Raw genomic sequence first — 26535 nt, 5'->3', positions numbered from 1 at the left:
GTGGAAAAAAACCACCTGGTCTCCTTACATACACCTGCCTCAGCCACGCTTTCATCATCTCCTCATCCATCCAGCCCTTTTCATTTGCCTTAATATCATATGTCATCAGAGCGATGTGTCTGTCTCGCTGTCAGCTCCCAGATCAGCTTCTCTGATTGGTTGATGCAGCACTTCCAGCAGCAAAACTTCAATTTTTCCATCTCGAGCAACAGCAGCGCGTTGGCGGCACGTCAGATGCTTAAACGCGCGTCAACCATTGACTTTGCATAAAAAGTCGCTGCTTCTGCTGCACCTGCTGCGTCCGGTTCACACCGATGTGAAGCGGTTGAATAACAGCAAGCACAGCATTCATTTGTTTCACCATGTTTTTCACATCAGCTGTGAGATGGGCATGCATGGAGTCACAGATTAACAGCGATGGTGATGAGTGGAAAAAAAACACCTGGTCTCTTTACATTCACCTCCCTCAGGCACTCTTTTATCATCTCCTCAATGAGGTGGTCTCAAAAGTCGCAGTTACAACACAGATAGGGCGCACCGCACCAAAGGGCGCACCGCACATTTTGAGGGGAAAAAAAGACGTTTATGTGCGCCTTATAGTCGTGAAAATACGGTAATAGTTATATTTATTTTGGTCACTTTTCTGGTCACTTTAGTTTATTCTTTGTCAGTATTTAATAACATAATTCAGGTCTCTTAAGTTATTTTTCTTTAAAACAACTCTGTTATGGTTAAAAAAGTTGGTTAAATAAATATTTAATTGGAAGTCTGTGTTTGTGTTCTTTATTAAAATTAAATCATTTAGCAATATCATAAAAAGTCCAGGTAGAGCTGCACATAAAATATGGTTTCAAATCTTTTCAATAATTATCGATATCGATCAATATGCATTTTTTTTATCGATAATCTTTTTTTCTATATCGTCCAGCCCTACTAGATACTATCGCTGAAGTAGCATTATTTAATCTGACATTTATTTATTTTATTTTTTATTTAACCTTTATTTTACCAGGAAGTCCCTTGAGATAAAATCTCTTTTTCGAGGGAGACCTGGCCAAGAGGCAGCAGTACAATAAGACATATAAAAAAACATAAAAACAACATAATAAAATAGATCATAGACTAGACTTTAGAATAACAGTTACAATTCTCTGTGCAAGCGGTTTTCAATAGTGATTTAAAATGCTGTAGCGGAATAAGAGTCTGTAATTTCAGGGAGTTTTGAATACTGTGCCACGACCATGGTGCTGCATAGGAAAATTATGTTTTGCCAAGGTTTGTGTTGATCCTGGGAATAGTGAAAAGAACACGACTTGAAGAGCGTGAGTTGTAACCACTGTTAGCTACAGACATGAGGTGACACAGGTATGGACGGAGTTTACCCAGGATGGCCTTGTAAATAAAAGTAAGCCAATGATGTTGTCTTCTGAGGCTTAGGGAGGGCCATGAAACCAGAGCATACAGTTCATAATGATGAGTCCTGAAGGTAGAGTTGGTGATGAGACGTAAAGCACTGTGATAAACTATGTCCAGGGAGTGGAGAGCTGAGGAGGCAGCATTCATATATATGATGTCTCCATAGTCCAAAACAGGAAGTAGGGTGGTCTAAACAAGTCTTTTCCTCACTGAGGGAATCAAAGAGAATTTTTGTCTGTAGTAAAAGCCAAGCAGGGCTTTCAGCTTTTTTAACATATTATTTAAATGTGTTGTGAAAGACAATTTGTCGTCTATCCAGATACCCAGGTACTTATAACAGGACACAATCTCAATTGCTTCTCCACTTAAGCTCTTAATGCCGTGATGCTGTGAGTTTTGGGAGCGAGCTTTAGAGAATGTCATAAATTTTGTCTTTTTTACATTTAGGACCAACTTCAGCTGATTTAGGGAGACCTGAAGTTGATGAAAAGCAGACTGAAGATCATTCAAGGCATTGTTAACTGAAGAGGCAATTGAATATATTATGGTGTCATCAGCATAGAGGTGAAATTTAACAGATTTCAAGTTATTTCCAATGTCATTTATAAAAAATAGTGAACAGGGCAGGTGCCAAAATTGAACCTTGAGGAACTGCCTTAGTCACTTCCAAAAAGTCAGATTTAAGTCCGTCCACGTAGATACATTGTGTTCTGTCTGAGAGATAGTTTTTAAACCACTCTATGGCAGAGTCACTTATTCCAAGCTTGCAGAGTCTGGCTAAAAGTAGTTGGTGGTTGACAGAATCAAATGCCTTAGACAAATCCATGAAAACGGCGGCACAATGATGTTTTTTGTCTAAGGCATTTATTATATCATTTAAAACAGACACAGCAGCTGTTATGGTACTGTGACCTGCTCTGAATCCTGACTGAGTTTCGCACAGGAGGTTGTTAACTGTAAGGAACTGTTTTAGTTGGGAGTTGACTTGAGATTCAAGAATTTTAGCAAGTACTGACAGGTTTGATATTGGTCTATAGTTATCCGGGTTTGTTGGCTCCCCTCCTTTTAGTAGAGGTAAAACATAAGCAGCTTTCCAAATTTTTGGAATACAGTTTATTTGTATACTTAGATTAAAAATGTGAGCAATAGGCTCTGCAATAAACTCTGCCGCCAACTTCAGGAGACAAGGGTCTAATCCATCAGGCCCAGGGGACTTTTTATGGTCTATGGTCATAAGTGCTTTCTTAGTTGCATCAATAGAAATGGGTTGTAGGACACATTTGGATTGAGGAGTTGCTGATGGGAGAGGATAATCAGTGCTGGCTAAGTTTAGAGATACTGGATCAGAAAGAGAGGTAACAGGACCAGAGCTAGTTGAGACAAACTGTTAATTAAACTGCTTAGCTATATTCTGTTTGTCGTGTATAACAACTGAGTCTACTATGATGCTTTCTGGCAGATGTAACTTAGTCTGTGAACCTGATAAAGATTTGATCTGTTTCCAGAATTTTGTTGGATTGGCAAGGTTTTCTGAAATGGACTTCAAATAAAATTCTGATTTTGTTTTCCTAGTCTGAATTGTGCATTTGTTTCTTAGAGCTCTAAATTTGATCCAGTCTGAGGAAGGAATTTGTTAGTCTTGCTTTGGCCCAAGCAGAATTTCTTTCTCGGATCATATTCAGGAGCTCATCCGTGACCCAGGGATTATCCCTACCAGAGATTCTAAATTTCTTTATGGGGGCATGTTTATTGCAAATTTCCAAAAAAGGGCTCTGGAAGTATAGCCAGGCAGTCTCAACATCTTGTATTAAACTAACCCAACCAATAATACTGTTGTATAAATCATGGAAAAAAGCTTGTGTATCGAATTTCTTAAAGTGCCTTTTGAAAATATAGCGGGATTTGGTTCTAGGTAGTTTTGCGTCTCTGACAACAGCAATGGCACAATGATCACTGACATCGTTGCAAAAGACCACTGTGGACGTGTATTTATGGGGCTTATTGGTTAGAATCACATCCAGTAATGAAGACTTGCTGTGATCTATTGAGTCTAACCTTCTCGGGCTATCTATAAGTTGTGTAAGATTAAGTTTATCATATACATTCTTGACGTTAGCTGAGGCTGGAGAGACCCAGTTCCAGTTAAGGTCACCCATAAGTATAAGTTCAGTATCACAGAGACTATGTAAGACATCTGAGAGGGATGATAGTGCTTCTGGTTTGGCGGAAGGTGGTCTATAACAGCCCACTAGGGTAAACTGAAGTGTTACAGTCAGATTCACATGTACTCTGTGTTACCTGAAGATAAGAAGGCTTGTTTATCCAAAGAAAAAATGCTCAATTGCGGTTGTGGAGAGCCGAAGAGGCGCCCCCCAGAGCACTGAGTCCTGTGCCAGGGACGAAAAGCCCCTAACGCCCGAAGGGACCCCAAGAGCAAAGGCACAAAGTAGGGGCAAGCTAAGGAAGTCCGACCCCCACCAAGGGAGAAGGACAGACAGCCCCGAGGAACTCCCCCAGTCACCGCAATGCCAGAGCCCCCGGGAGCCACGGGGACGAGTCTGTGGGCTCCGCCGGCAGCCAGCCACCCTGAAGTGGCCCTGAGCCCCAGGGATCCGAGGCCCCAGGGACGCCCAACCCCCCGGTAGCAGCCCCAGCCAGGCCCCAGCCGGCTGGGCCCCCATGGAGAGGCAGCCAGGAATGAGCCAGCAGCCACCCGGGCATGCTCCATCAGTGCACCAGCAGGCCCAGGTGCCAGCCAGTGGAGGGAGAGCAGGACAGGGGGAATGGGCTCCGCACTTAGCGGAGACTTGCTTCTGCATGGGGGTCTACTTTAACTCCTGGATGTTCAACAGCCTGAAGCCTGGAATCTAACTCTGACACCCTCGCCTCCAAATCTACAAAAAGGGTGGGAGGGAGAAAGAGAAGCCATAGCGATGGTAATCTAGTGCTAGCCTGGGCTAGCTACTCCTTACTATAAGCAATAAAACCGTGTGAAACTAACAAGTTCTCAGTAGAAAAGTGCAGCAAAAAGTGCTATGTATTACAGTGGTTTTGATCAGTTACAGTTACTTAGATACAGAGATATCACAGAAAAAAAAATCACTTAACTTCAGATAGAGATCGTCTAGACAACAACGACACTCAGTAATCCAAACAAGAAGGGAACCCGATACATCTCAAGTAGCACCCTCTAGTGTCATAGTACACAACGGTAAGAGTACACCAGGTGGAAAAAGACTACAGCTGGGCACTACTCCAAAGTGTCCTTCTGTCATTCAACAAGGAGAGCATTGAAAGCTATTTGGATAGGGCCTTTGCTATTTCTTTAAAAGTAAAGACATGGAAGGAGATCCAAATGTTTGCAGTGCTTCACATTTGCTCTGCACATGTGCTCAAGGCTGTTGCACAGGTTATCGGGAGAATGACTAATGATAAAGGGTTAAAGGAGTTTGAAACATTTGCATTTGCCAGGTTGCAAAATCCAACATCATTGGTCTCTGCAATCACAATCTTCCACTGATTGTGCACTGTATTAACTAGCAAATACAACGCCAGCACTGTGCAGAATAATCTCAAGGCCATACAGGACTTGATAAAAAAGAGCATGATTCCTGACATGGAAGAGACTGAGAAACATGAAAAAAGTCAGTTGCCAGACAGTGCCCTGTCTGGCAATGTGGCAATAAGAATAAATGTCTTTGTTGTTGATGTTCTTTTTGATAACTACCTGGGCCTTTTTCCCCCTTGGAGTGGTCTACTTTTGGGAAATTCAAAAAGGTTTGCATCAGGTAAGATAATACATCCCGACCAGACAGGATTTGTTGCTGGTAGACAACTTTCTAGTAATCTCCGTCGACTCTTCAACGTGATATACACTGGGGAAGGTAACATCGATCCCGAAATTGTAATATCCTTGGATGCCCATAAAGCTTTTGACAGAATAGAGTATCCTTATTTATTTATGATCCTGGAGAGATTTGGATTTGGTCAAAAATTTCGCACATGGATTGAATTACTATATGTAAATCCTGAAGCTATGGTAAGAACGAATAGTATAATATCTGACCCATTCCCTCTGTTTCGCGGAACAAGACAAGGGTGTCCTTTGTCGCCCCTGCTCTTTGATCTGGCAATCGAGCCCCTGGCAATAAAGCTGAGAAATGCTGCTGAGCTCGGCGGAATACACAGAGGGATACAAAACCATAAACTCTCGCTGTACGCTGACGATCTGCTTCTTTTTCTGTCAAATCCTGCCACAAGCATTCCGGTGGCTCTAGGTATTGTTGAAGGCTTTGGGGGGGTTTCAGGTTATAAAATTAATCTAGACAAAAGCATTTTGTTTCCAATTAATGAACAGGCGAGGAAATTATCATTCCAGGCCTATCCTTTTACAACAAAGAAAGACAAATTCCAATATCTAGGTGTTACAGTAACAAGCAAATATAAAGATCTATTTAAGCAAAATTTTGTAGTAACAGCAGATAAGGCTAAATCAAATATGGAAAGATGGTCCACCCTCCCAATTTCATTAGCAGGTAAGATAAATTCTGTAAAGATGATCATAATGCCAAGGTTCCTGTTTTTATTTCAGACAATACCAATTTTTATTCCAAAATCTTTTTTTAAAGAATTAAATAAATGTACATCCAGCTTTATATGGAACAAAACAGTCCCCCGGATTAGAAGACAGTTTTTGGATAGACAGAGAGAGGAGGGGGGCCTAGCTCTACCAAATTATATGCATTACTACTGGGCAGCTAATTTACATAAATTGTTGTTTTGGGTCTCACAGCTAGATGAAGAGGAAACTCCAATATGGGTGCATATGGAAAGGTATGCATCTAGCCCAATATCTCTGAATTCCCTGATGTGTGCACCTCTGCCCTTAAGTAAGCACTTTTATACAAATAATCCTGTGGTAAGAAATTCTATAAAAATCTGGGTCCAATTCAGATCCCATTTTAGAAACAGAAATGCGCTCCTATCTGCTCCTGTTTACAATAATCACCTATTCTCTCCAGCTTTAGGAGGAACAGCATTTAAAGAATGGCATAGAGCTGGGGTGAAAGCTGTCAAAAATCTGTTTAAGGATGGAATACTTATGTCTGCGGCTCAGTTAGAAAAAGAATATTGAATCCCCTTAAAAACAAACTACTTCAGATATTTTCAGATTCGAGACTTTGTAAAAAAGACATTCCTTTCATCTTTAGAATCATCGCAGAGTGAGTGGATAGATGAATTATTAGATATGAATCCGACTATTAAGGGGACAATTTCTATGCTCTACACTAATATTCAAAGGATGACTTCCCCATCCCTCGACCATATAAAAAGAAAATGGGAAGAAGAACTAGGGCTAAACATCACAAATAATGAATGGAGGTGGGCGGTAGAATACATTCATTCTTCATCAGTGTGTGTTAGACATGGATTAACACAATTTAAATTGGTACATAGGCTTCATTTCACCAGAGATAAACTGGCAAGAATGTTTCAGGGAGCCGATCCGACTTGCCCGAGATGCAAACAGGTGCCAGCCAACACATCCCATATGTTTTGGTCCTGCCCCAAACTCAAAGAATTCTGGATTGAAATCTTTAAAACTTTCTCATCTGTCTTCAGGAAAGATATTGAACCGGTCCCTCTGGTGGCCATTTTTGGTGTGGCACCGGGGGGGATAGAATTAACGACAGCTCAACAGAAGGCAATGGCATTTTCTTCGCTCTTGGCCAGGAGATTGATTTTATGTAATTGGGTAAAGGCAGCACCACCGACATATAAACGATGGATAGAGGAGGTAATGGCACACCTAAAGCTGGAACATCTTCGATTTACGTCACAGGGTACCATTAAGAGATACTTCCAGATTTGGCAACCTTTTATTTCCTATTTTGAATCCGAGGTTCAATCTGCTTCAGCATAATCCGCATTTTCCCCTTTTTTTTTTTTTTTTTTTTTTTTTGCGGAATTATTATTATTATGATTGTTATCCATACTAATGTTTTTGGTTTCCAACCCATGGATGTCTGGAACATGGGTTATATGTGCGGGTGTAGTAATTGTCTTGTTGATAGTTTTTTTTTTTTTCTTTTTTTTTTTTGTGATGTCGTTGTGATGTAATTATGGAGTCTTTTTTGTTTTGTTTTGTTTTGTAAGCCCTGGATGGGGTGTTTGTTGCTTTAATATGAAAAACTAATAAAAACAATTTGATTATTAAAAAGGTTTGCATCTGACAAAGAAGATGACACCTTTGCCCCATGCAAAAAAAAAGGGACACAAACTGCCATGTGGAGAGATGGTTTGGAATAGTGAAACATTCTATTCTAAAAAGGCAGAGGAGACTGAGGCCAGAGAGCTTTGTCAGGAAAATGTTTGCCTCTCTACAGGGTAGATATGACGAATACATCATGTGTCATCAGATATCTAAACACTTACTCCTAAAACCCATGCAACGAAAGGACATAGGTCAATCACAGGAGAGTTGGGGAAAGAGAGATTAAGCCAAACCCTGCACTCCAAATTCTACACTGCTCCAACCACTGTTCTTTTTCCAAAGAAAGCAAAGTCAGCTTTGAACACTGGCAAAAATCTTCAGAAGATACATGAGAACAACAGCTCCAAGCCCACAATAGAGGTACTTGTTTGCTAAATACATTAAATTCAACCGTTTACATTTCTTGATGCTGAAACCACAATCTTTTTGACAGCTAGAAACATTGTGAAAACACCACAAGCATCAGTCAGGTTGTTTTATTCAGAGTGTGAATAAAACTGCCTGTGAGTGTGGTTCACTCCAGAAAAAGGTTAAACTGGAGCCCATCTTACAAACATACAAAATCTAAAAAAAAAAATACTACAATGTTAATATTGTGGGAATTCAAAAGTGGGCTGTTGTAAATCATGAAGAGCAGAAACACACATTTACCTACTGGCACAGAGAATTTCAGAGTTTGAGGCCTGATGAACTACTCATTGGAGAGGCAATTTTTCTTATTAAAAATATATAGATTGTGATGGAGTGGATTTATATTTCTAGTAATTAGTGTGTTAGTTCCTTCTCCTGCCACTAGGTAGTGTCTTTAGTTTTGGGGCTGGGCAGTCATATTGCAGTTAGACCAGTTTTCGTATGGTTGTGTTGGGAGCAGCAACATCTTAATCCATCCTGTTTTAAAACCACTTATAAGAGCATTGTCTGTGAGTATTTTTGAAGGATATTGTTAGTATACATTTTTCATGTGTATATTTCTGCATATTTTTGTAATTTAAACTAAGTAAGAGCTATGGATGTTTGACATGCTGTTTCATATATCCAGTTAGTCAATGTAGTAGCTCGGTAGGCGAGTTGTGGGCCATATATTTGGGGATGTGTTTTAGATATCTTAGTTTTACTAATTTTATGCTGATTGTGTGTTTTATTTTGGTTCTTCGTTTTAGTTTTACACCTATTTACATGCTGTCAGTTTGAATAAATCTGCAAAATCTGACCAGCGTGTGATGGGAGTAATCTGTCTGTCTAGTTGAAGAAGGGGGACTCTTTAATGAGGGTAGAACAGTAAAAAGATAGACTCAACAATGACTTCTACCGCACTGAGTAAGATATCCAGCCTGCTCTACACCTACCGGTTTTAAGATGTCTGCAACAGAAGAAAATAATTAAGAATCAGAGTGTTCACGCTCGTCTAAAACTCGAAAAGTATGGAAGCGTTCTGTGAGATCTGCAGCTAGCTTGGCTGCTTTGGGAGCACGAGCAAGGGCAGAAGCTGCAAAGGCAAGAGCTCAGCATGCACAAAGAGAGATTGATGTTAAAGAAAAAAAAAAGCTCAGCTGAAAGTAGAGGAGGCACGTCTTGATGCCACATTGGAAGCCATAAAGCAAGAGAAGGAGGCTGATGCAACTTTTGCTGAAGCCAATGTATTGGAATCTGCAGTGGATCTGGCAGCTATGGGTGAGCTCACTGAAGTTCATGATGTTGACCAAGGCTCATCCTATCTTTCAGTTTAGAGAACAGAGAAATATGTTCAAGAACAGTATGCCGATGTGACATATAATCAGCACAAAGAGGATCCAGAGCAGAATAGAGACTGATTTAACTTCGTTAACCTCAACTCTAATGATGATTGTCACACACATCATGAGCAACCTAGGCAAGGTGAGAGGCAACGTTTGTCTGTGAAAGCCACAATGTCAACTACAACAGCTGCTCTCCTGTTCGTCCATCCATACGACGAGGACCATCTATTCATCCTATGGTTGGGGAAGTTAGAGTCTATGAGTACTCAGGTGGCTGGTCAGGCCAATCTGTGCACGGAAAAGTCTTGGGCAATGCAGACAGGGAATGGTGGCATCTGGTGCAGGATTGGCAGCTCTGATCTTCCTGGCTTGCCTACGCTATACAGCCACAGCGATCCGGTTTGCCTCGCAAGCTTTGGAACCTTTTTGGACAGCGGATCGCCACATTCCTCTGTCTTGCGCTGCGTTCTCCCATGTGTTGTGATCGATGTTGAAGGCCTTCAACGAGGCTTTGAGCGTGTCCTTGAAAGGCTTCTTTTGTCCACCTTGGTAGCGCTTTCCTTGCTGTAGCTCGCCAAACAGCAGTTTCTTTGGGTACGTGTCCTGCCCATCAAAGCTGGGACTGCATCAGGATGGTGTAGATACTGGGCAGGTCAGCACCTCGTTGTCTGGGATCTTATCTTGCCACTTTATACCCAGAAGTTTCCTGAGGCAGGTGGTGTGAAGTGGTTCAGGTTTTTGGCATGACGCTGATAGACTGTCCATGTTTCACAGCCACATAGTAGTGTGGTGAGAACAACAGCTCAACACCTTTATCTTTGTCTCTGTTGTGATCCCTCTCCTGTCCCAAATGTTCTTGTGTAGTCTGCCAAAGGAGGCACTCGCTTTAGCAAGTCTGGCGTTGACTTCATCGTCAATGACGACGTTTCTAGAGAGTGTAGTTTTATTACGTTTTATGAAGACTTGACAGCTGTCATTGCCGCTGTTCCCAACGCTGATAAACTCATCATTCTTGGTGATTTTAACGCAAGAGTTTGCTGAGACAGCGCCTCCTGGGAAGGCGTGACTGGGAAGCATGGAGTCGGCAACTGTAACAGCAACGGTCTTCTACTCCTCCAGGCCTTTTGATCACGAACACCATCTTCATTCAACCTCCCTACCCATAACAGGACGTCCTGGATGCATCCTCGCTCAAAGCACTGGCATCTGATTGATTACGTCATTTTGAGGAAGAGGGACAGGCAAGACGTACGAGTCACAAAGACAATGTGTGGTGCAGAGTGTTGGACAGACCACTGCCTCGTCATCTCCAAACTCAAGCTCCGTGTCCAACCCATAAGACGGCCATAGGGTGCAAACCCACCAAAACACATAAATATCAGCAAGCTGAAGGTCAGCAAGATCAGGCAGTCTTTTGCTGTCATCTTGGATGAACCTTTGGACTTCACTGTCCTGGAAGGTCAGTGTGGTGAGACTGTGTGGGCCACAAAGTTTATAACACAGCCATGGAGTGGCTTGGGCCGTTTGCCAGGAAACACAAGGACACAACAGCTGCTAATTCAAAACGCCTACCGATGCAATTCACACAAAAAAAGAGAAAGTGAATTTATTCCATCACAAACAGCATCTGAACCAATGAACCGATGTAGCCCAGGAAGGGACATTAGGAAGAGACATTATTCAGGTGCACAAGGTCCTTGAACAGCGTAATGGTCCCTCACACGCTTCCTTTGCTCAGCGACTAGCCCTTGGCTGGGTTATACTAGGGGATGTGTGTATTAACGGCGCACATGTGCCCTTGCCTGTGAACACCTACAGAACCCACGTTCTTGAGAATCAACGTCCCAGCATTCTGTCCCTGTCTCAACAAAATTGAAATTAAAGAGCAGCTCAACCCCAGTTGTCAGTCCCAGAATTCTTTAGTCCAGGAACCACCGTCCAAGTGACAAAACATGACTCATGGGGGAGTCCATCTTCTGCCACAAGAAGGACGATGAAAAGAAAGCACCTTCTATGGAGTGTCGTCTATTATTGTCTTCTTGACGACTTAAAATTGAAGCTAAGTTTTATAAAAATTCAAAGTTCTTAAAAAGCAGAAAAAGTCTCAAACAAAGATTCAAAAATTCAGGCAGTGGCAGCTGAGTCCAGGTCCAGGGTGTTTATTGCAAAACACAACACATTCACACGGAGCTGGTCACCGGTGAGCCTGAGCTGAACAAATGGTGAAAACAGCTCCCTTTTATACAGTTCTTATCAGTGGAAACCCCCCTTCAGAACATATTTTTATATATTTAAACAACAGTCTTTGGTAAAGGTCACATTAGCATTTATCTGCAAATCACAATGACATTCATAGACACATCACATTCTTGTGAGAGCAGTTTCTCAGGCCATGAAGACATCTGGTGCACTTAAATCAGAAACTTATGACAGTTCAATCACAAACATGTTGAAATTAATCCTTTCCCTACTTCAAGCCATGTCAGTCTGGCCTAGGGTTCCCCCTTGTGTCCCAGTCAAAGCATCACCCTTTCTGGGACCAGTTCTGCACCGTGTGCCTTGAAAATAACAACTCTATTTATCACAAGTTGTATGGCCAAATTTTGCTGAGCTGGGCAACCTTGATATGTCAAATATTTCATTTTTAATGAGTGTGCTTTCTTATCACTAAGGGGCCTCAACCCTGCGTTTTCCTGCAGATTCCACTCCTCTGGGCCAGGTGCCACGGTTACACACACTCACTGCTCTGTTTTTCTCATTTTGGCCTTGAATGGCTCTTATAACAGTATTTGTGAAAACAACTTTAAACTTATAAAACATTAACTTTATTTTATCTTATGATTAGTGCAGATTAATACACAACATTCCCCCCTTTGATCCTAAAAGGATCAACTAAGTGATTGTGCAGGTGATGACTAATCTAAAACACCTTAAATGTGAACTCACACAAGTGACAAAAGTTTATATATATATATATATATTGTGCACACCAAACCAAACGTGAGATTAAACACACACCATATAGTTGAAGTGAGTAATATAAAACATAGTGGAGAATGTGTAAATGTTAAACTGATAGAATGCAGAAAACAGAATATACAAAAACAAAGAGGGACCCCCCTCTTGGCTCCCTTAAGAGGACCCGTCCTCGTTGCTTACTTTTTTTGTAGCAAGATTTTCTAATTCTGTTTTCTCAGCAGAGGCAAATACCAATGCCCAAGCAGCGTCTTGTGTTACGAGGTCACTGCATTTATCCCCTACATAGGTGGTCTTTCACACCCATAAATACACAAACACAAACAAAAAGCTTCATCAGGCCCGGACTATGCCAGGCAAACACATCTTCTAGTGGTCAAAGGACCGTCATTACAACCAACATAAGAGTAACCATGTGGCACTCTCCTGCACAGTACTTGTACTGTCACATAAAGTATACAATTCTACCAATATTTTTAACATAGGTATGCATAATCATCAATAATCAGCATTGTCCTTATATTCAGTATGGCGTTGAAGTTGATATTAATAATAATAATGGCCTCCATAAATCTGTCCATACTTCTGCCCTCCGTTCGGGCCCCCCTGGGTATACAGAGCCATACGCTGCAGATCAGCGGTCAGCTGCATCACCTGCTCTTGTAGGTTGATAATGGTCTGCTGTGCATCCCGAAGTTGCACCACCTGCTCTTGTAGGTTGATAATGGTCTGCTGTGCATCCCGAAGTTGCTGCCTCAGTTCCAGATTGTCTCGGGTCAACTGCCGATTCCCAGCCTTTACCTTGTGTTTGTACATGGTGCGGTGCATCCGTTCAAAGGACCGACGTGGCTCGGGGTGCACCAGACCCTTCATGAATTGGGCATAAACTGCTGTGGTCATAGAGGTGATTTCAGGCTTGAGGTCATTGTTGGTGTCGTACGACTCCAGCGGATGAGCCAAGAACTTTGCAACATGATGAGATTGGCGGGGTGGCGGTGGTCGTCGATCCTCGGGATTCTCAGTACTGGCAGGGGTGCTGGTTGGGCCGAAATCGATACTGAGGTTCCCCGGTGATGACGAGATGGACAGTGGTTTCCCAGTAGGTGATGGTTGTTGATCATCAGGCTGCCTTCTGGGTGTCATCATAGGTTTGCTCCAACCCGAAGGTGCACTGCTTGGCCCCTCTGCAGAATCTAGTAGGTGCCTGGGAGGAAGATATGGGCATCCTACCCCTAGTGACGGGCCTAACGACGCCAGTGCAGCTCGTAAATTCATTTGGTTTTCTTCATATTCATCATAACTAGCCTCTGCCATGTTCAATAATCTACCTGTGGGGACATAGTATGGCAAATTCAGGCATCATCTGAAGGCATAATATCTCTTATATCTATGGATTATTCAGCATGTAAGTTGCTATGTCTACGTGAGTAAGTATATAAGTCCTTGTAATACAAAATATTTACATATATACACTGTTGTTATTAAAGAAATGCACGTACCTGGTGAGGGTGGAAGGTGATCATGGTTATGTTATGTTATGGTTATCTCTTGGTCCAATTGTATCTCTACAACTGGGAACTGACCAGTTACACTTACAAGTCTTGAGACCAGTCCCCGAACAAGGGGTATGATGCAACACAGAACTATCAATATAATCAGTATTACTGCCCCTAGAATCATTCCTGCTGCCTTAAGATATTTTCCCCCTCCAAGCTTGTGAAACCAATCCCAGAATCCCTTCAGCTGAGTGTTCCAATTAGACTGCAGCACATGTTCATCCCTCATTCGTTTCATTTCCTGTAGGACTCCTGTGAGGCTACCATTTACATCTGTGTGCATGGGGATTAAAGTACAACAATCTTCCCCTATATAATCACATATTCCTTGGTCTCCAGCCATGCGGGATTCTAGCACAAACCTATGTTGTAGAACCATTAGTGAAGTTGCATGCAATTGTTCCTTTACCAAATCCAGGCCCTTTATTGTAAAGTTTATAAATCTTTGTTGATTATACCATAGGAGATTCACCCATCTACTATTTCGGGCTATGTACTGCGCATTGGCAATAGTTCCCCAAATTGGTACCGCACCAGCCACTCTTCCGCTTTTTATCCAATCACTCCCTATGGCAACCTGGTCTTCAGGTACTCCATATGGGATCTGATCCCAAGATATATATACCTCATCTGATTTTTTCCACTCATGTTTAGGGGGAGTACTTCTTTTAGCGCGGTTGGGTATCTCATTAAATGTTACATTTGTACTTATTAGGTTATTTACTATTAACTTGAGTTGTCCTGTCAGCATTACCGGTGCACAGATGCCTTCCCACTGAGGGGGTAATGTGGCCAACATTTGTGTCTAATTATGGCACATCAAAAAATGTCACCTAAGGGGACAGATCCCCTCGCCAGGCTCAGTATTTGATACTGAGATACACTTGAAGGTTGGAACTCATAGATGACATGTCCCCCATCTGGTACTACTTGTTCACAGCGTATGGTGGCATTGGGACTCGTTTGACAAAACTTAATGTGGTAGGTGAGGTTCCCTTCTGCTGTTGGTGGGTACCATGTCCTATTACTGCTCTCTTCAATACAGATCGTGTTTATTTTTCTTTTAGTTTCTTTCTAGTTAATTTACTTCCTAAATTTAGATCTCTTCAATTTTGAGATAAAATCTTTAATAAAACAAATTTGTAATGTTATTTTGCACTTTCACTAATTTTATACCTTATATATTTTACTTTATGTAGACTATAGTTTGTAATAATATATACTTATAATATCTTTATCTTATAAAGCTTACAATTTTTTCCAATCTTATTTAGGAATTTTGTTAATTTATTTCATTCTCATAACTCTTGTGTTTTTTTATTTATTTATTTTTTCAGTTATCGATTTTGTTTTCCAATCCTTATTAATTTTCAGGTTATTCTTTTTAACTATATTCTGTGTTAATTATTTCTATTAATTTATTATTATATCTTTAAGCTTTATCAATATTATAATCTTTATTTATTAATATCACCCACCCCTTACTTCCCCTCAGTTACTCAACTCTTTCACTCGACACACTAACAAAGACACACAAGACAAATGATTATATATATTTACAGTGCACTTCTTCCTTTTCCTCACTGTTTCCTACAGTGGCATATACGTTTTTCCCTGCTGCCCCGGCTGCACCCAGATAACTGGAAATGCATAGACGTCCTCGGATGGTCGAGCGGTACTATTCTCCGATTATCGCTTAATCGGTAATATTCTGGCTATCCCTTAGCCTGGCTATCGCTTAGCCTCTCAATACCTTTATTCCAATACCTTAATACTACTTAAGCCGTCTCGTGGAGCACGCTGACTACCTTAGTCACCGATACCCTCACGTAACACGCGCACACTATTGGTTCCGGATTTATGGCTTCCACAGACTATGTCAAAACGCTTTGACCAATCTGTCCCTTTACCAATCATCCGCTCAGAACAACACGTGTTAAGCTTAACTTATTTACAAGATAATTCAAACACAGAACAGTTTAACACAAACATTAATAACACTTAAAACATGCATTCACATACATTCATACGTACCTGGACCCTTCCTCAGCTTAATCTGCCTTTATATATTCTTATATAAATTCTTATCAAATTTGGAAATTACTTTATTAAATTTGGAAAACTAGGTTCTTTTTGGAAGAGCTTTGTGACGCCTGACACCCACAAGCAGTCGCCGGAGGCTGGTTCCCCACTAATTTAGAAAATTATAACGAATTGACTCACCTTCAATGGTGAATTATGGGCCCTTGGGGTTCCACGCCTTCCAGCTGGTGCCTGCAGATTGTCCGACGTCCCCTTTTATATAACATATTTTTATATATTTAAACGACAGTCTTTGGTAAAGGTCACATTAGCATTTATCTGCAAATCACGATGACATTCATAGACACATCACATTCTTGTGAGAGCAGTCTCTCAGGCCATGAAGACATCTGGTGCACTTAAATCAGAAACTTATGACAGTTCAATCACAAACATGTTGAAATTAATCCTTTCCCTACTTCAAGCCATGTCAGTCTGGCCTAGGGTTCCCCCTTGTGTCCCAGTCAAAGCATCACCCTTTCTGGGACCAGTTCTGCACTGTGTGCCTTGAAAATAACAACTCTATTTATCACAAGTTGTATGGCCAAATTTTGCTGAGCTGGGCAACCTTGATATGTCAAATATTTCATTTTTAATGAGTGTGCTTTCTTATCACTAAGGGGCCTCAACCCTGCGTTTTCCTGCAGATTCCACTCCTCTGGGCCAGGTGCCACGGTTACACACACTCACTGCTCCTTTTTTTCTCATTTTGGCCTTGAATGGCTCTTATAACAGTATTTGTGAAAACAACTTTAAACTTATAAAACATTAACTTTATTTTATCTTATGATTAGTGCAGATTAATACACAACAGGAGGAGCTTGCCTTTTTGAGGATTATGGAGAAGGAACTGAAACAGGGTGATGATAACAGCTGGTAGGCTCCACTCCCTTTCCGCAGCCCACACCAGCATCTGCCAAACAACCTTGAGCATGCAAGGACCCATTTCACCAAGACACTCAGGAAACACTTTGAGAGGAGAGAGCATTTCACTGAGTTCATGAGCAAGCTTTTCAAGAATGGACATGCTGAAAGAGCCACCGGATGAGGAGTGCTGGTATGTACCGTTCTTTGGGGTATATCACCCTCAGAAGCCTGGACAGGTGAGAGTGGTATTCGACTCCAACACCAAGGGGTGTCCCTCAATGATGTCCTCCTCACAGGCCCAAACATGAACAACAGTTTGCTGGGGGTACTGCTGAGGTTCAGAAGGGAGCCAGTAGTGGTGACGACTGACATCCAGCAGATGTTCCATTGCTTTGTCGTTCGTGAGGACCATCGGAACTTTCTGCGTTTCCTCTGGCATCGCAATAATGAACTGGATGATGACGTCATTGAGTACAGGATGTGCATACATGTCTTTGGAAATAGCCCATCACCATCAGTGGCCATATACGGGCTTTGAAGAGCTGCTGCAGAGGGAGAGAGGGAGTACGGCATAGATGATAGGCTGTTTGTTGAGAGGAATTTCTATGTTGATGATGGTCTTCTATCTGTACCTTCAGAAGAGGAAGCCATCACTCTTCTTCACAATACTCAAGACATGCTGGCCCTCTCCAACCTCATGCTACGTTCACACCGGACGCAGCAGGAGCAGCAAAATCGCCTCTGATGCTTCCGGGCACCCGGGCTCCACCAGTGCACCGGTGAGCCCAGGTGCCAGCCAGCGGAGAGAGAGCAGGGCAGGGGGAATGGGCTCCGCAGCGGAGACTTGAGATGTGCTAGGGAGAAGGAGCTGTTCAGAGAGAGAGAAAAAAAATCAGGCTTTCTCACCCTAGTGCCCCAACTCACACTACAGAAGAAAAAAAAAAACCCGGATGCACATTCACACATAACACTCACATCCAATAATACCAGGACTAAAGACCCGGCGGCACTGGTGGTTGGTCCTGGGCTTATGGGATGACCCAATAAGTGAACCTAAAATCCGGATGGGGGTGAGGAGAGCGGTGACACCAACCCATCTTGTTCCTGCTTCAAGCCCCATCCCGCACCCGGACCAGACCACCCTCCACAAAAGTAGCAGAGAAAAAAAAATTCCGCAACTCGTTCTAGTCCAGTGACCATGGTCTCATTTTGGTAAAATATGATGGGTCAGTTTATATCAATTTTGATATAAATAGGTATCTTTAAGTTTTTTATTTAGATAGGGCTAAATATCAATAAGCCCTTATTGTCCTAGAAATGAAAACCAAACAAAGGTAAGTTGCTTTACTGCAGAAAAGCGGAGATAGAGAAGAGAGTATGAAACCCATGAATAGTCTGTAGTCAACTCTGCTGGGACCTCTCTGTCCCATGCCTTTATTATCAGACTTCATAGGAGTTAACCGAGAGGTCAGAAGTTGTCAGGCGGGGTCAGAGGTTTACATATGATAAAGCATGACAGTTCTTATTACAGTTGTATTGCAGGAGATGATCAGTCAGCTGAAACCACACAAGGCTGGATAGAGCATGACTTTTCCTATGCTGGGTGAACCCCTTGTTTTCCCCGTTTGAAGTTAAAACAACAGAAACACTAGAACATTCCTAACAGTCCAAATGATAACATTTACATTTTTCTAACACATTTGTTGATGTTGAATAAATCAAACTACTGATTATTTTTGTGTAATACCAGCTGATTGCAACAGGAGTCTCTCAATTGTGTGCATCCTAACACTTAACTAAAATGAAAGGCTTGGTGTTAGCTTTGTGTCAACTTTTTATTTAGCTTAACATAGAAATACAAAGAAAGATTTAAGACATGTGCATTAAAGTCAAATTATGACTTTTTCCAGTTGAATTTTTCCAGTTGAAATTATAAGTTGATCTTTCTAATTCCACATGAAGAATTTGAGTTTTAAGACAAAAAAATATATTTACTTTTGCAAAAATTAAAGATCAGTTATCATTGCATTAAATTGCATTAAAAAACTCAGTAGTTGTCCCTGTAAAATAAAAAAAATATTATTAAATATGTTTCTATTTTGTAACTGCAGGATAAATTCTGGAATAAAAAACAATGACATAAAGGCTATGCTTTAAAGCTGCAGTCTGTAACATTGAGAAGAGAGCAGACTTTGACTGAAAATTTGAAGAAAAACAGGTTTCACGTCACTCCCCCACCCTCTCCGCTTAACTCATGCCCCACCTCCAAGCTCCACCCCTCTCACAGCATCTGCGCAGCTACCGCATGCGACCAGAAGGGGGGGGGGGGGGGGGGGGGCAGGATTCAGCGTATGTGAGCTGTGATTGACACTCCATCAGACGCTCCTCTGGCTGTGATTGGTTGTTTTGACTCGTCCCGAATTATTCCTTCCAGATTGAAATACAGGCAGTAGGCGGTACCAATTGAAGCAGTTTTTTCCACAGGTTACATATCACATGTACTGCTGTCTGGGCATAGGGACAGTTTTAGCCAATATGACAAAAAAAGTGATTTTTAAAAACTTACAGACTTCAGCTTTAATTAGAAAAACACCACTTTGTTTTATTCCTAACAGCATGGTGTGTGTTTGGAACATCAAGAAAATTGGGCGCATGGGAGAAACCAAAAGTGTCTGATACCTCAACTAATCTATATTGTTTAAGTGTCAGATATTTAAAAAGGGAAGAACTTCAGCAAATAATATAGTTTTAGAAGAGGTAGGATACTTGCATTTCTTTTAGTTATGCTTTTCTGTTTACATGTGACACTTTAATGCAGGGTTTTTACATTATGTCCATGTCACAGGAATCACTTTGCAAAATCCGAAGTGTAATAATGAGTTTAATTGATTTTCTAAACCAAGAGTAGAAAAATGTATAAATAATAGGGTTTAGACAGGAGTTAAAGTCAAATAAAAATATCACAAAAGCAGTGGAGGAGGCATTAAGTAACGTATCTTGACCTGTAAGTGTGACACAGAAATATGGTAACAGACATATCAGGAACACAATGACTACAACCCCGAGGGACACGGCTACTTTCATTTCAGATTTCTTAACATTTACAGAACCATGGAGGGTTAATCCTGCAGTGTGAGAGTGTATTGCTCGAATCTGAGAAACTGCCACCACAAATATTCTGAGATACAAAACTACTATTATAGTGATGGGGACTATAAAGGACAAAATAACATCTACCAAACCACTGGTGTAATTTATCACAATGACACATTCCCCTAAGCAGGAGTTATACATGCCCGGTTGTTTGAAGTTCTCCATCAGATTAAGGCTCTGAAACACCATAGACCAGGTCCAACACAAGGAAACAGAGATTTGCACTTTTTTCTGTGTTATTTTAGTATTGTAATGGAGGGGGTAACATATTGCTACATAACGATCAATAGATATCATCACCATGGTTCCTATTGAGGCGTTGGTAAAAATATAAGCCAGAAAGTGAAATATGACACAGAAACTGTCACCCAGAAGCCAGCAGCCATTTATGAACACAATTTGAAAGAACATAAGGAGACCAATAAAGAAATCAGAGACTGCCAGAGAAAGAAGAAGCAGGTTGGTGGGAGAGTGGAGCTTCCTGTGGAGAAAAACAAAAGCAGATTTACTTTCTCTTGTCTGTGTAATCCGTTATTTTTTGTAAAAAAGCAGAGTTGCTCTACTACAAAACCCCAAACCAAAGCAGTTCTAATCAATTCAATTCAGTTTATTTATATAGCGCCATATTCACAACACATGTCATCTCAAGGCACTTTACAGTTCAACCAGATCATACAGTCAAATTACCAGATCATACAGATCATACATCATACATAATCACTAATTAGAACTCTAATCACCCAAACTAATTTACAGCAGTTCAAATCATTTTTGTTAAATTTGCTAACTCAATTGAAACCTGAAGTGTGAGATAGAGACGATGACCAGCAGATTTAGAGATGAGGTGAGCAGAGAGACGGAAAACAGCAGAATGTAGGTTATCATAGTTTCATAGTAAGTACGTTTTGATCTGCTGCATGAAGTGTTAAAGAATTGTGGAAAGCAGAGCTCAGTCTCCTCCATTATCGTGGGGCAGCAGCTCCTGGATACTGATGAGGCTCTATGAGCTGATTTAACTGGCTGGTCTACTTATTCTCCACCTCACATTTCTGTCCCCATGAAAACCCATGGGATGAGATCGTGTGTAGTGTAGCTTCCACATTTAAATTTTTGTTTTTCGCATACAAAACCAATGACAAAACAAGTATAAAACCGAAAAATATACCAGCAGTGTTTTTTTTTTTTTTTTAACAATGCTGTTTGAACATTTATTTATGTTTAACTTTACATTAATTTATAAACAACACCCAGAAAATTCAATCTATAATGGTTCAAATGCCTCATGAGGTTTGATCTCACCATCACTATGATTTAGCCAGCGTATGCCTGACAAAGAAAATCTGTCAAAAGCTCTGGCATATGTTAAGTTTTGGGTCAATTTTTTGTAAGTGATGAGCACACTGGCACACGTCGACATACGGCAAGTAGTGGGCCATAAGTTAGAGGTAAGTTATGGGATGATTTACATATGTTAGGTGTTTGTTAATCCTAAATCATGGTGTCTAGCTTATCAAAATCCCATGAGCATAACTTATGCAAACTTGCAAGCTACTGCATAATGGCGTATTGGCAGCTCTTTGGTTTAAAAGGGGGTTCACAGAAAGAAACCATCCATACTCTTCCAGACTTCAGACGTTCCACAAGAGATAGAGGATCCGCCAATGCTGAGACAGGAATACATACTAGCTGTCTTCCAACATCAGCATGATCTCATTAATTGACTTTGTTCCAGTTGTAGGGTAAGAGAGAAGGTGAGTTTGATGGATCCTTCCTGCATTCACGCCCACGGCCACGACCAACAAACTTCCTAGCACACATGATGATGAAACTGCTGTGACTGTAAACCTTTTTTTTTCTTTTTTTTATTAATTTTTTTTTTTTTTTTTTTTTTTTTTTTTTTGATGGGTGGTAAACAGCAGATAGGTTAATGCCTTGAGGAAAGAAACCTTTTTATTCAGGCTGGGTGCCTCCAGGCCCATTGCTGCCCCCCTTGGGACACTGGATTGTGACGTTTGATAGGCATTATGCTGCCGTGTGTTATGCATAAGTTAGGCTGTCTAGCCTAACTGAAGTTCTGGACTCGCTATACTCTATGTATAGGCCCCAAATTTTAAAAATACATGGAAAGTTAAGCATATGCCAGCATTTTAGAAGACTCTAGGACATCAGGAGCTTACGCTAGATAATTGGCAAGTTGTGACATGGGCTTTAACACAAGCAACTAAAGTATTCATTAACAAAACAAACTGAGACACAATGTGATCATATATACGGGCTGATCAGACCATTTTGACACAAGAGGGAACATTATATACAATTACCTAAACAAAACTACTGCAACAACAAAAAACTGGTCTATACAATACAAAATCAGCAACTTATGAGACAAAATAACTTAAGTATTTAAACACTCTATTTTTAATTAAAACAACAACAAAAAAAAAATGGAAAAACCTAAACTTTCCCACACCTCTTCTAAAATAAGTGAAAGAGTCCAATTAAGTCTCAATGCCACTGAAATTATTTGCAGCTGGGACTCTTGCTTTACTGGCCAAGCCAAGCCCACAGCAGCCTTTGAGGAACTGGCAGCTCAAAAGAAAAGTATTAGTTGAAAGTAAACCATACAATTAAAGTGTAACAAGATGAGTCTACCAAATGTGGGCAACCAAATAGTTAACCAATGCCAAATCATAAGTTAAAAGAATCAAAAACAATATGGTAAACAAATATAATGTGTTACATTTTAATAAAAAAGAATTTCTAGGTAATTTATTGTGTACCAATACAGGAGCTCTTCATAAACTTCAAAATATAAAACCTGAAAAAGAAATTTTTTTATTAGAAAATCCTGAAAGTTTATTTAGAATACAGAATGTTTACAGGAATGTGACAGTTTGCTGGGTCCCTGCTCATGTAGGTATAAATTTAAGGTGACCCTTTTTCTGAGTAGATTTCTAAGTCAAAATTAGGAACATTTCCATCTCGTAGGTAAAAAGAATTACATCTTGTCAAGATGCAATTAGAAACCTGGGATAGTAATGGGGTCATTTACTTATACCGTATTTTCACGACCATAAGGCGCACCGGACTAAAAGGCGCACTCTCAGTTATGTGTCCCATTTCTGTATTTAACACACACATAAGGCGCACCGGACTATAGGGCGCGTTTTTTATATACAGGTACATGTCCTCTACTACCTTTAAATACCTCTACTGCGTATTTAAAAATACAGCGGGGGCAAAACTGAGTATGACTGTGCTTTATTCATGTATTTATTACAAAGTATTTATCAAACCTGGCAGCTGGCCGTGAGACAGACACATCGCAGATGACACAGCGCTGTGGTCACTCCTAAATTAACTTAAAATCCTGAAACCTGCCGACGGAATATGTTCGCTTTTATTGCCGGTATCCTGGTGCCTGCAGCTAAAATTATTTAGATGAAAAACACGTGCCAGCAGCCGCGGTGAACGAAAGGATTTCTCCTGTCGGCGCACCGCTGGTATGTGGGGGTCTGAGCGCCTCCGACAGAAATAGATAATCTGGATGAACTGACTGCAATTATTAAGTTTTCAGGTGGCCTTTCTCACTTAAAAACATATTAAAACTACTTTATTCCAACTGATCACAGCAAATATAGCTGCAAGATTTAGATTATTTAGATGAAAAAACACCTGCCAGCCACCGCGCTGAAGAGGAGGAGACCCGCCCAGAGGCTGCTGTTGAATTAAGTTTTCAGGTAGAAAAATAGAGCGGAAGCAAAACTGAGTATGATTGTGCTTTATTCATGTATTTATTACAAAGTATTAATCAAACCCATCAAAGTCATCATCCTCTGTTATCCTCAGCATTCCTCTGAATAAAACAGCTGCACTAAATCAGACATGCCAGTTTCCCCTTCTTCGCTGTCAGAGTCACTTTCTGTGCAGCGCAGCTCCTCAGAAATAATGCCGGCTTTTGCGAAAGCTTGAACAACAGAGCCAGCAGACACAGTCCATCTACAATCCATCCGCAAACGGTGGCGTAACTTGCACGGCGCTGCCTTCCACTTATCGTGAAACTGTGGTCTCAGTCTGTCATCCATCGCTCCCACGCCGCTCGCAGCCTTACTTTGAACGGCCGCTGCACACCGATGTCGAGCGGTGGAAGTTCCTTTGTCAGACCCCCCGGGATAACGGCGAGCACAGCGTTCATTTGATTCATCTTTTTTTCACATCGGCTGTGAGATGGGCACGCAGCGATGGTGATGCGTGGAAAAAAGCACCTGGTCTCCTCACATACACCTGCCTTTCATCATCTCCTCATTCATCCAGCCTTTTTCATTTGCGTTAAAATCATATGTCATCAGAGCGCTGTCTGTCTCGCTGTCAGCTCCCAGATCAGCTTCTCTGATTGGTTGATGCGGCGCGTCCAGCAGCAAAACTTCAATTTTTCCATCTGAGCAGCAGCAGCGCGTTGGCGGTGCGTCAGATGCTTAAACGCTCCCGATGTGCTGCACCAAAACGCGCTGCAGGACCTTTTGCTGCACCTATATGCGCGTCAACCATTGACTTTGCATGTAAACTCGCTGCTTCTGCTGCACCTGCTGGGTACGGTTCACACCGATGTCGAGCGGTTGAACAGCGAGCACAGCGTTAATTTGTTTCCCCATGTTTTTCACATCAGCTGTGAGATGGGCACGCATGGAGTTACATATTAACAGCGATGGTGAGGGGTGGAAAAAAAACACCTGGTCTCCTTACATTCAGCCACTCTTTCATCATCTCCTCAATGAGGTGGTCTCAAAAGTCGCAGTTACAACACACATAGGGCGCACCGCACCATAGGGCGCACCGCACATTTTGAGGGGAAAAAAAGACGTTTAAGTGCGCCTTATAGTCGTGAAAATACGGTACATATTATTTAATATTTTATCAACGAAAAACAAGGAATGCCTCTCCACAGTGTTAGTATTTCCTAAGATGAATAAAATGGATAAATCAATATTTTTATTAAAGGGATAGTTCGGTATTTTTGACATGAATCTGTATGGCATCCCCATCACCAGTGGCATGCAATCACACTGACTTACCCCTGGCAGCGTCCTGTGAGCAGAGTTATCGTCCAGTTTTGGTCAAGCCGAAAGTAGTCCGTCAGGTTTTTAGGAACAGCGAAATAAAACTTTTCTCTTCCCAAAAGATTATGTGTTCAAAAGAGCGATATTTTTGCATCCCAAAAACTTTGTAGTGGAAAAAGTCACACGTCGTTATCAATTGGTCCTATTTTCTCTCTGTTCGTATCAGTGTCGTATCAGTGCCTGGGCGGAGGGAGACATGGCTGTTGTCAGGTTCTCGCTGTCTGAATGACGGCGCGCACTGATACGAACAGAGAGAAAATAGGACCAATTGATAACGACGTGTGACTTTTTCCACTACAAAGTTTTTGGGATGCAAAAATATCGCTCTTTTGAACACATAATGTTTTGGGAAGAGAAAAGTTTTATTTCGCTGTTCCTAAAAACCTGACGGACTACTTTCGGCTTGACCAAAACTGGACGATAACTCTGCTCACAGGACGCTGCCAGGGGTAAGTCAGTGTGATTGCATGCCACTGGTGATGGGGATGCCATACAGATTCATGTCAAAAATACCGAACTATCCCTTTAATGGAAAACTAGAACAGTGTCTCTGGGTTGCAGGAAAGGGGTAGGTGAAGGGTGGTTACCAGGGCTTTCCAATGTTGTGGAGCCTAAAGAGCTCTGCCGCCCCTAAGGGAATAGTAAAATGAGGAAAATAAAAACTAGAAATGCATTCTCATTCTCTCTCATTCTGTTCATATCTACAAGTCTATGAGTATCAGGTTTTCATTCATAGTATTTTTTCATGAGTAACTTTCATATACATAAACTAAGTGCTAGAGAAACAGCTAAGCCTGGAAGGCTATGCTCAGAAATTAGCAAAACAACTTATAACTCTACTTACAATAACTAATTATCTAAAAATATAAACTAAAGGTCGACAATCAGTTCTAAAACATCTTTAGACAAAGCATTGTTGTTCCCTGGAGAACCACTGTAGCAAATTAGTGCCATGCAAGCAGTTTTCTCAGTTTTCAGCGGCCGGCAGAACTGGGCTTACGTTTGCCAGCAGGTCTTTGCTTTCAAAGGCCGCCAGGACTTTGTTTTCGGTGGCTAACAGGGCTTGACTTCCGGCAACTGGCAGGACGGAGCACTTGGAGGCCGGCAGGACTTGGCCTTCAGTGACAGTCGACAACGGGGCAGGACCCCCTGCTGAGGCCCGATGTGGCGAAGCAGCATTTGGCCAGCAGGGAAGGAGGTCACCTGGTTACCATAAAAGAAATCCCACAGTTGTGTCTCCTTGATGTGCAAGCCTGGACCAGTGGGATAGTAACCCTCCAATCCTTAACCTCGGCCCGCACCCGAAAGACCAGCTGTGTTTGCAGGAGGTGGTGACCAAGGCGACGGAGAAGTGAGAA

General features: G+C 41.5%; 2 protein-coding genes across 2 annotated transcripts in view; both read right to left on the bottom strand.

Moving 5' to 3' along the window:
• LOC119794049 (trace amine-associated receptor 13c-like) overlaps nucleotides 1–26535 on the bottom strand; it is a 46555-nt gene that overhangs the window by 6533 nt on the left and 13487 nt on the right. The window lies entirely within an intron of this gene.
• LOC119794050 (trace amine-associated receptor 13c-like) lies at nucleotides 19728–21023 on the bottom strand. The gene is made up of 2 exons (XM_038301380.1): nucleotides 20860–21023; nucleotides 19728–20541 (listed from the first exon to the last, which is right to left on the bottom strand). The coding sequence occupies exons 1-2, from the start codon at nucleotides 21021–21023 to the stop codon at nucleotides 19731–19733; spliced, it is 975 nt and encodes a 324-aa protein (XP_038157308.1). The 3' UTR covers nucleotides 19728–19730.

This window comes from Cyprinodon tularosa, unplaced genomic scaffold (genome assembly GCF_016077235.1).
Source record: "Cyprinodon tularosa strain WSP-4 unplaced genomic scaffold, ASM1607723v1 ctg467, whole genome shotgun sequence".
Lineage (NCBI taxonomy): Eukaryota > Metazoa > Chordata > Actinopteri > Cyprinodontiformes > Cyprinodontidae > Cyprinodon > Cyprinodon tularosa.
Note: the sequence above shows the minus strand (reverse complement) of the source record. Positions and strands in the feature narration are given on the sequence as shown.